Below are 11869 nucleotides of genomic sequence, written 5' to 3'. Positions count from 1 at the left end.
ATGCAAACTCCTGACAATGAGGCAGATGCGATGAAATCCAACACAAAAATGGACTGAATGATACTGACGAGTGTTTCTAAAGATTGTGCTCCTTAAGGTGCATGAACAGGGTAAAGGAAAGTCAACAAATGTCCCAAAGGAAAGAATGGGGGTTGATTTAAAGTTCACTATATTTACTTGTCCTTTAACATTTACATTTCAGGGGGAAAAAACCAGCCATAGAAGAGTGATATCTTAAAAAAAACAATCACCAACTGTAATATGGTTCCAATTTAATAAATGATAAAGCATCTTACAAAAGAGCTGCAGCACAGCATGAAAAGTATGGCAACTGTGAAAAGCGATGTGGTCAGAAGAAAGAAGCCAACAAGTCTTTCTACAGTGCTGCTTGTGTGTCAGCTGACAGCTTCCTCATTTACACTCCTACTTATAGCCCACACCCACATTCAGAGGCTGCAGCACCATCCACACCAAGACAAAGTCAGGTGACGCTTGACCTACGACAAAGAAACTCATTTTTTCTTTTTCTCGTCTTTCTTGGCGCCGGCGTCCGTTTTGTCCTTCTCCTTGTCCTTCTCGTCTTTTTTCTCCTTGTCGTCCTTCTTCTCCTTCTTGCCTTCCTCCTTCTCCTGGCCTTCTTTCTTCTCTGCGTCCCGGTTGGATATCTTGTTGTTGATCAGGTTGTGCAGAGCCACCACGGAGCGTATGAGCGAGGCCAAGTAGACCACCAGCATTTGGTCGTTGGTCTTAAGGTAGAAGGCTTTGGTGAACTCCTGCAAGGACAACAACACTGTCAGAGGCAGGTCTTCTTCTGGGACAACACCCGACCTGAGATGAAAGCTCAGGTTTACAAAAAAATAAAAACACCTCTACATTTACTTCAGTATGTGTGTATAAATGATATATACACATTTAGTTGTACAGTATGTGTGTATAAAGGATATATATACACATTTAGCTGTACAGTTTGTGTGTATAAAATGTATACACACAAACTGTACAGCTAAATGTGTATATATATCATTTATACTATAAATGATATATATACACATTTAGTTGTACAGTATGTGTGTATAAATGATATATACACATTTAGCTGTACAGTATGTGTGTATAAATGATATATATACACATTTAGCTGTACAGTATGTGTGTATAAATGATATATATACACATTTAGCTGTACAGTATGTGTGTATAAATGATATATATACACATTTAGCTGTACAGTATGTGTGTATAAATGATATATATACACATTTAGCTGTACAGTATGTGTGTATAAATGATATATATACACATTTAGCTGTACAGTATGTGTGTATAAATGATATATATACATTTAGCTGTACAGTATGTGTGTATAAAAGATATATACACATTTAGCTGTACAGTATGTGTGTATAAATGATATATACACATTTAGTTGTACAGTTTGTGTGTATAAATGATATATACACATTTAGCTGTACAGTATGTGTATATAAAGGATATATACACACATTTAGCTGTACAGTATGTGTGTATAAATGATATATACACATTTAGCTGTACAGTATGTGTATGTAAATGATATATATACACATTTAGCTGTACAGTGTGTGTGTATAAATGATATATACACATTTAGCTGTACAGTATGTGTGTATAAATGATATATATACACATTTAGCTGTACAGTATGTTTGTATAAATTATATATATACACATTTAGCTGTACAGTATGTGTGTATAAATGATATATACACATTTAGCTGTACAGTATGTGTGTATAAAAGATATATACACATTTAGCTGTACAGAATGTGTGCTTGGGTCCCTTTTTTTCAGGAACACTAATACCAAAAGTCACAATGTCCCATAGAATTCTAAAAAAATTATGACAGACCACCTAAAAAAAACAACGGAATGGAATTGTACAGTTTTTTACTGAAATGTACATGAAAATGAGAACGTGGGATTTATAATATTAACTATGAATAATAAAAGACTGAATATTAACAACACATGAACATCTTTTACTTCTCAGACCAGCTCCTCCATAGACATATTTTACAATCAAGCAAAACAACACAAATGTAACAGCAAGATATGAATGCAAAGTGTAATAAACACTTACAATATGATAAATTATCACTTTTATGCAGAACTTTGTTGTAAAAATCTGCTTCCACATCTGTTCCTGCCACATGTGTTTGGGGCTGGCTGCTCTGAAAACAAGCCCCGCCCACTCTGCTTTGTTCCTGGTCTGAGTTGCTGTGACGTAGATTACCCTAATAACTCCTATAACACCCAAAAGTGCAGATTTCAACCATTGAAATACTTTCTACAGTTCAAGACTTCCGTCCATCCATTTTCTACCGCTTGTCCCTTTTGGGGTCGCGAGGGGTGCTGGAGCCTATCTCCGCTGTATTTGGGCGGAAGGCGGGGTACACCCTGGACAAGTCCCCACCTCATTATGGTCATTTAAAGGCCTACTGAAAGCCACTACTACCAACCACGCAGTCTGATAGTTTATATATCAATGATGAAATCTTAACATTGCAACACATGCCAATACGGCCGGGTTAACTTATAAAGTGACATTTTAAAATTCCCGCCACACTTCCGGTTGGAAAACTCCTTTGGATATGATTTATGCGCGTGACGTCACAAAAGCAACGGAAGTGGTTGGACCCCATCGGACCCGATAGAAAAGCCTCTTGTTTTCTTCGACAAAATTCCACAGTATTCTGGACATCTGTGTTGGTGAATCTTTTGCAATTTGTTTAATGAACAATGGAGACTGCAAAGAAGAAAGTTGTAGGTGGGATCGATCGGTGTCTTAGCGGCTAAGTACAATACTGTAATATCTGTGATATTTGAATTAGTGTACTGTCTTTAAGGGTTTGGGGAACGCGCATGCGCGAGTGAGTTGGCGGAGAACTCGAGTGTGTGTGAGCGTGAGTTTTGGCTAACAGCAGCTCGTGTATGTGTGTGCGTTACTTTTTGAACTACAACCAGTTACCGCTTGTTAATAAAGCGATTGAGCAATTTGTTTAATGGACAATGGAGACTGCAAATAAGAAAGTTGTAGGTGCGATCGGTGGAGCGGCGGACTACAGCAACACCAACACCAGGAGGTTGTGTTGTGTTTTGAGCAGGATAGCAGACGCACTACGGTGAGTCTAGCATGTGACGTACGTAACTTTGGGGAAATATATGTTTCTTGCCGACTCTGATGGTGGCCGGGGTGTCGTCAAAAGCGTACAACGCCCGCCGCCGCATCTAAGTTAGCTTCTGTTTTTTTAGCTTCGCCAAGCAGAATATTATTAATCGTGTATTTACATGTTCATGGTTTAATAGTATTATTGATCTTCTGTCTATCCATCCAGTCAGGGTTTTTTTAAATTTAGTTTCTATCTGCATTTGAGACTGACGCTATCACGTTGGCTACGCAGCTAGGTTAGCTTCTATTTTTTTAGTTTCGCCATGCGGAATATTATTAATCGTGTATTTACATGTTCATGGTTTAATAGTATTATTGATCTTCTGTCTATCCATCCAGTCAGGGTTTTTTTAATTTAGTTTCTATCTGCATTTGAGACTGATGCTATCACGTTGGCTACGTAGCTAGGTTAGCTTCTATTTTTTTTAGCTTCGCAAAGCTGAATTATTAATCGTGTATTTACATGTTCAGTCACTGTGAATGTCCATTTCGCGTTCTCGACTCTCATTTTCAAGAGGATATAGTATCTGAGATGGTTTAAAATACAAATCTGTGATCCACAATAGAAAAAGGAAAGAGTGTGGAATCCAATGAGCCAGCTTGTACCTAAGTTACGGTCAGAGCGAAAAAAGATACGTCCATCACTGCCTCTCAAGTCCTTCACTGTAACGTTCCTCATCTACGAATCTTTCATCCTCGCTCAAATTAATGGGGTAATCGTCACTTTCTCGGTCCGAATCTCTCTCGCTCCATTGTAAACAACGGGGAATTGTGAGCAGCACTACCGCTTGTGACGTCACGCTACTTCCGGTACAGGCAAGGCTTTTTTTTATCAGCGAGAAAAAGTTGCGAACTTTATCGTCGATTTTCTCTACTAAATCCTTTCAGCAAAAATATGGCAATATCGCGAAATGATCAAGTATGACACATAGAATGGATCTGCTATTCCCCTTTAAATAAAAAAATGTAATTTCAGTAGGCCTTTAAAAAACAGTTTTGATGTTAAAGGTATAAAAAAATGATGTAAAACGTCTGGCGGGCCGGATTGAAAATCTTAATGGGCCGCATTTTTCCCAGGTCTGCCTTATAACAAAGACTAGTATCTGCATGCATACTGCGCTCTGCTGGCCAACAGAGAAAATGCAGGTCAAGGGTGACTAACGTGACATTTCACCAGCAGCGTGTGTGAATGTGATGTGTAATGTCATTCCGGGTATAATAACACACTATATTAGTACAGACCATTTAGCATGATCTTGCTGTTTAAATGTGAGTACTTACATAACTAGGCTCGTGTTGCTGACATTCGTGTCTTCCTGTTTCGCTCCATTGTGTCATATATTACGTATCCATTACATTGGACACGTTCAGAGTTAGTGTATTGAAAAAAGGAATAAATCACACAATAGCACTTCTTGTGTAGTTCTGTAAGAGTGCAAAAACACTGCTGCAGACACACAAAGTTGCGTCTAAAGCTGGGTACACACAAAGACAAACAGGCTGTTTTTATCTTGATTTTACCACTTCCCACTAAAAATGGAAAATGCCTGATTATTTTATGTCTTATAAAATTGTCTTATGGGTTTGTCTTGTAGTGTCAGGTGTGTCTTGAGTGTTTTGTCCCGATGACTGAATCTAAAAGAGGTCGGTCGACTGTCTAAACCAGGGGTGCCCATTACATCGATCACGAGCTGCCGGTCAATGGTGGAGGGTGTGTCAGTCGATCGCCTGCCAGGCATTAAAAAAGACCTAAAAATGATCGATCATCAATCTTCACCAAGAGCACATAGGGCTGTGAGCGCACTTGTTTTTATTAGCATGCACAAATTGGCACAATCAACCACGGTTGAATTTCAGCTGTGCGTGTCAGCCTTCAATAATGAAAACAGGCGTTTAGGAAATAAAAGACAATTAGGCCAAACGCAATAATTGAAGGCACATCTTAATATGCATAATTAAACCTTAATTAAGCAAAAATATTTCTCCGGCCCGGCTGCACCAAATAATAATATAAATCCATTTAATAAAGTCCAAATACAAATAAGGCAACAAGAGGAGGATCCCACAATTCTTTTTTGTAAAGTAAATTTGTACAGCCGATATGGGCATCTACATTAACAATATGATTTGCCTGAGAAGCTAGACAGGACACAAAAAAAAAAAATAAATATATACATTTTTTTTAAAGCAAAAATATGATTTATTCGATTACTCGATATAATCGATCGGGATATTCGATAGAATACTCTATAGCTGCAGCTCTAATTGTAACTAGAGATGAACGATAATATCGGCATGCCGATATTATCGGCCGATAAATGCTTTAAAATGTAATATCGGAAATTATCGGTATCGTTTTTTTTATTAACGGTATGGGTTTTTATTTTATTTTTTATTAAATCAACATAAAAAACACAAGATACACTTACAATTAGTGCACCAACCCAAAAAACCTCCCTCCCCCATTTACACTCATTCACACAAAAGGGTTGTTTATTTCTGTTATTAATATTCTGCTTCCTACATTATACATCAATATATATCAATACAGTCTGCAAGGGATACAGTCCGTAAGCACACATGATTGTGCGTGCTGCTGCTCCACTAATAGTACTAACCTTTAACAGTTAATTTTACTAATTTTCATTAATTACTAGTTTCTATGTAACTGTTTTTATATTGTTTTACGTTCTTTTTTATTCAAGAAAATGTTTTTAATTCATTTATCTTATTAATTTTTTAAAAAGGACCTTATCTTCACCATACCTGGTAGTCCAAATTAGGCATAATAATGTGTTAATTCCACGACTGTATATATCGGTATATATCGGTATCAGTTGATATTGGTATCGGTAATTAAGAGTTGGACAATATCGGAATATCGGATATCGGCAAAAAAGCCATTATCGGACATTCCTAACTGTAACGCTAAGTGTTTGACATTTTTTAAGCCTTTATCGTGTCCGAAAAATGACAGTTTTCCTTTTATGTGGTATCAATGAGATTATTAGTCCTATGTTGATGTGATAAAACCTCTTTCTTGTTTGGAAGATACAAACAATTGTAACTGTAATTTCTCCCTGCACATAATACGTATTTATTAAGGAGTTTGGATGTACTATTCATTTATGTAAAATGTTCATTTAATGTAATATTGCCTGACAAAAAGTGATTCAATGTAATATTTTGATATTTACACATCACAGAATACCCTTATGAGCAGTACATATATCAAAATCAAGTACCTACTGTACTGTTTACTTGTTGAAATACCCTTTTTAGAGCTAAAATGGACCCAAACGACCACTTTGCCCTCGTCAGCCAGACAACTTTGATTTTGGGGCGGCAGCGGTAAAGTTTGGATCCATGAAGGAAAGAAGAAAGCCAATGAATTTTTATAACTGAATACATTTTCATATGCATAAACATTTGTTTTCTTTTGTATCATTTTTTTTATTAATTAAGTAGCGTTTATGACAACGTTTTTCCAAAACAATATAGAATGTGAGATATAACAGGATAATGCATACATTTATCATTTGTTTTCAAAATGCTTACAAAAAAGTGGGACCCCATTTTGAAAATGCCAACACTGGTACCCCACAGATTCCAGCGTGAAGGCTAGATTTAGGACAACACACTTACAATACAGTATTGTGGGACCTCTGAGACACATTACATATTGGTTATCAATTCTATATGTGAACTTTAACTTTTTTTTCCTCAACGTGCCTTCAGGCAGATACAATGTCAAATTAAAGCTGCAAGCAGCGTTGGTCGGGTCCGCATATTTGGCAGGTGCTAGTTGCTGAAGGATGTCAATCTATGAAATGTAGGTCTAAGTGAGACCTACATAGAGGTTTTTGTTTCATGTCTCTAAGACGTTCCTACCGGAAGTTACAAGCAGTTTTGTCTGAGTTTTCCTCTGAGGAGCAGTTTTGTCTCTGTTTTATTCAGAAATTTCGCCAGAGCGCAATTTTGAGTTTTGGGGTTCGGTTATTTTTTTAGATCGCAATTTCCACCAGTCCTGATGTGTGTGAAAAGTTTGGTGAGTTTTGAAGTATTTTAAGGGGGTCAAATTACAGCTCAAAGAGGCAAAAATTTGTGTTTTTAGTCATTTTTTGTGTTGAAGGGAAAATTGCCAACTTCCTGTTGGTTTTTGCCCGAGAATGTGAAATTATGAAATGTAGGTCTAAGTCAGACCTACATAGAGGTTTTTGTTTCATGTCTCTACGACCTTCCTAGTGGGAGTTACAGGCAGTTTGTCTTTGTTTTTTCCTAGGGGGCGCTAGAGCGCAATTTTGATTTTTGGGGTTTGGTTTTTTTATTATATGGCAATTTTCGCAGGTCCTGATGTGTGTGTCAAATTTGGTGAGTTTTGAAGCATGTTAAGTGGGTCAAATTAGAGTTTTTTGTGGCGGCGGAATAATAATAATAAACCTTACAATAACAATAGGTTCCTTTGTACCTGTATAAAGGACTCCCTGTGGGAGTCCTTTATACAGGGTACATGCGAACCCTAATAAAATGTCATAATGTAGGCTAACAGTATTTCATACCTCATAAAATAATATTCAAGAGTAAGCACTTACCAGGAGATTGACGTCTGGCAGCAGGTTGAAGACGTCCTGCAGCTGGTAGATGATCTGGTGGTTGATGGGAAGTTTCCCCGCCACCACCCTTTCCAGGTACGAGCGAATGTCCAGCAGCTTGGAGTTGAGCCCCTTCAAACCGTGGACCTGGTTCGTGATGCGCTGCGAAAGCGTGCCCACTGTGGTGTCCTTAATGTCCCTGCAGGCGGCATTTAGCAAATACGAGAACCTTTTAATTGCAACGTAGTTTAGACGGGATCATCAGCTCCTCTGCTGTTTGTTAAGTTAAGTTAAAGTACCAATGATTGTCACACACACACTAGGTGTGGTGAAATTTGTCCTCTGCATTTGACCCATACCCTTGTTCACCCCCTGGGAGGTGAGGGGAGCAGTGAGCAGCATTTTTGGTGATTTAACACCCAATTCCAACCCTTGATGCAGAGTGCCAAGCAGGGAGGTAATGGCTCCCATTTTTATAGTCTTTGGTATGACTCGGCTGGGGTTTGAACTAAGGCTGCAGCTAACGATTATTTTTCTATCGATTAATCTATAGATTATTTTTTCGATTAATCGGTTAATCTATAGATTATTTTTTTCGATTAATCTATAGATTATTTTTTCCTTTTGCCGATTATTTTTTTATTCAAAATGAAGATGAAAAAATAAATGTAGGCCCGTTTTTTCAAAAGGCATGGCTTTTATTTACAAAAAAAAAGAACTATGGCCACTCAGTCAACATTGACAACAACATGACTAAATATTCTGTAACAATGTAAACATTTAAAACTTTTAACATTTAACAAAATTAAAAGTAGCTTATTTGCTTTTTAATGTGCAAATATAAAAGTCAACATCCAGTGCAAATCTTAATATTCTGCAATAGTATAAGCATTTCAAAAGTAAAAGTATTGCTTTTTTTGCTTTAAAATGTACAAAAATAAAGATAAACATCCAATACAAAAAAGTGCAAAACGAAATATTCTGTAACAACAGTGTAAACATTTCAACAAAAGTGAAAGTATTGCTTATTTGCTAAAATGTGCAAAAATAAAGATAAACATCCAATACAAAAAAGTGCCAATCTAAATATTCTGGAGCACTGTAAACATTAAGTATTGCTTTTAAAATGTGCAAAATAAACATCCAGTCCAACACAGTACACAATAACCAATTCTACTCATTCCAGTGAGTGTCTAACAGTTGTAATGAAGAAAGGTTAGCATGTCTACATGCTTTGGTTCTTTTCTTGTTTACAATATTCCCAGCAGCTGAAAATAGGCGCTCAGAAGGGGTCGATGTGGCTGGAACTGAGAGCTAATTAGCCTTCACCTCAAGCCAGGATTGCGAGCGAGCTGAGCTGCAGTTTAAGTTTCTAGAAGGTCAACGGGCTCATAGTGATGTTACTAGTAGTTGACTGGGAGGTGTTTATTATCATTTGGGGAGAGTCTGCTGCCTGATGCTCACCTGCTAAACACCTATCTGCTCCACGCTGAAGCGATGACTACATGCGCTCTGAATACGCACTGCTGATTGGCTGATAATGCTGCGTGTGTACCAATCAGATGGTTGTGTGGGTGGGACAATGCTGCGTGTGTACCAATCAGATGGTTGTGTGGGTGGGACAATGCTGCGTGTGTACCAATCAGATGGTTGTGTGGGTGGGACAATGCTGCGTGCTGAGACAGAGGCAGACGGAGCAAAGCAGCTTGTTAAGACTTTAGCTTAGAAACTCGTTCGGTACACCCCCGTACCGAACCGAAAGCCCCGCACCGAAACTGTTCAATACAAAACACGTACCGTTACACCCCTAGCAGATACAAATGACACATTCATGTTTTTGTGTAATGATGACAACGTATGCTCGCGCGGACGATTGACTAGTTGATGGTTTTCTTTTCAAATGTTCGTTTATAGCCGTTGTGCTGCTATGATAGGCCATTTCCGCTCGACACAGTGTGCATACAACAACATTATTAGGCCGTTTATTGAAATACTCCCACACTATTGGCATGCTTTCCCCCCCTCGCTCGCACCGCTCGCATCGTCTTCTTTGATCGTCTGCTTTGCGCTTCGCCATGACGGTAGTGTGACGTCATTATGCGACGCGTCGACGCACAAAAACGGCGTCGACGTATTTACGTAACCGATGACGTCGACTACGTCGACGCGTCGTTTCAGCCTTAGTTTGAACTCACAACCTACCCATCTCAGGGCGAACTGAGCAGGTGGTAGGCACAGTTTTGCCTAACTCACTTTACGAGGCAAGTAATCGACAATCTAATCTCACATGGGGATTCCTCTACCTGAGTAAGTGCTCAACTCCCACTTCTTCTGCCTCCTCTGCTCCAATCTCACTGGTGACGTGTTCAAAGGTCTTAGAAGTTGGTGTTCCATCCTAGAAATAGTAAATTGCTGCAATTAAAATACAATCGAAACCAATTTGTATCAAATAGTGTTTATTTATTTGCCAGTCAAATCAATTACCGTATTTTCCGGACTATAAGGCGCACTTAAAATCCTTTTTTTCCCTCAAAACTCGACAGTGCGCCTTATAAGCCGGTGCGCCTAATGTACGGAATAATTCTAGTTTTGCTTGCCGACCTCAAAGCAATTTTATTTGGTACATGGTGTAATGATAAGTGTGACCAGTAGATGGCAGTCAAACATAAGATATAAGAGTAGACTGCAATATGACTCAAGTAAACAACACCAACATTTCATGTTCCATTGAAATTATAGAACATTACACACCGATTCAAAAATCTATCAAAATGTTTTTGTACAACTTTGGTAAGCTATGAAGCCGCACCACTTGATGGATTGTCGGCGCATTAAACATAGTGGTATTATTATTAGGGCTGCGAGTCTTTGGGTGTCCCACGATTCGATTCAATATCGAATCTTGGGGTCACGATTAGATTCAAAATCGATTTTTCCCGATTCAAAAGGATTGTCTATTCATTCAATACATAGATTTCAGCAGGATCTACCCCAGTCTGCTGACATGCAAGCAGAGTAGTAGATTTTTGTAAAAAGCTTTTATTATTGTAAAGAACAATGTTTTATCAACTGATTGCAATAATGTAAATTTGTTTTAACTATTAAATGAACCAAAAATATGACTTATTTTATCTTTGTGAAAATATTGGACACAGTGTGTTGTCAAGCTTATGAGATGCGATGCAAGTGTAAGCCACTGTGACACTATTGTTCTTTTTTTATTTATTCATATAAATGTCTAATGATAATGTCAATGAGGGATTTTTAATCACTGCTATGTTGAAATTGTAACGAATATTGATACTGTTGTTGATAATATTCATTTTTGTTTCACTACTTTTGGTTTGTTCTGTGTCGTGTTTGTGTCTCCTCTCAATTGCTCTGTTTATTGCAGTTCTGAGTGTTGCTGGGTCGAGTTTGGTTTTGGAATTGGATTGCATTGTTATGGTATTGCTGTGTATTGTTTTGTTGGATTGATTAATTTAAAAAAAATAAAAACAAAAAATTAATAAAAAATTGAAAAAATAAATGAATTTTCTTTTTTTTTTTTTAAATCGATTTTTTAAAAATGAGAATCGATTCTGAATCGCACAACGTGAGAATCGCGATTCGATTTTTTCCCACACCCCTAATTATTATGGTGTGTCTATAAGGTAAGACATTATCTGGCGTTTTGTTTCGCAATAATATGCAAAAGCCACTTTTCTTACCTGCTGGTACCTGCTGATCTGTATTTGGGATCTGCATAAATCCTGAAAAATTGCGCGCGTCCACCTTTGTAGTTTGTGACGACACCGTAGTCGATAAGCTTCTTCTTTTTTTCTATCTTCTTGTTATGGGACATTCATCCTCTGCTTTTGCCATTTCTAATATAAAGTAGTGTAAAGTTCTTACTTATATTTGTCAGTAAACTTGCCATGAAAGCACTAAAACATACCGGTGTAGTGAGTTGACATTATTCACCCAAGGAACTTTAGTTATTAGAGAATTCCGGTAGGACGGTTTTTCACGGGACACATTTCCTGTGGTGTGGTTTTTGTTTCCGGATGAGGAGATGCTGCTCCGTTAT

General features: G+C 37.8%; 1 protein-coding gene across 1 annotated transcript in view; it reads right to left on the bottom strand.

Moving 5' to 3' along the window:
* Window positions 1-252: 252 nt before the first annotated feature.
* Window positions 253-11869, bottom strand: part of psmd7 (proteasome 26S subunit, non-ATPase 7) — a 17177-nt gene continuing 5560 nt past the window's right edge. The window contains exons 6-8 of the mRNA XM_062040987.1: window positions 10104-10195; window positions 7801-7999; window positions 253-773 (exon numbers count right to left, since the gene is read on the bottom strand). Coding sequence (XP_061896971.1) covers window positions 513-773; window positions 7801-7999; window positions 10104-10195 — 552 coding nt within the window. The 3' untranslated portion in view covers window positions 253-512. The remainder of the gene's footprint in view (window positions 774-7800; window positions 8000-10103; window positions 10196-11869) is intronic.

Source organism: Entelurus aequoreus, linkage group LG03, assembly GCF_033978785.1.
Source record: "Entelurus aequoreus isolate RoL-2023_Sb linkage group LG03, RoL_Eaeq_v1.1, whole genome shotgun sequence".
NCBI classification, from domain to species: Eukaryota; Metazoa; Chordata; class Actinopteri; order Syngnathiformes; family Syngnathidae; genus Entelurus; species Entelurus aequoreus.
This window is presented reverse-complemented; position numbering and strand designations above follow the sequence as displayed.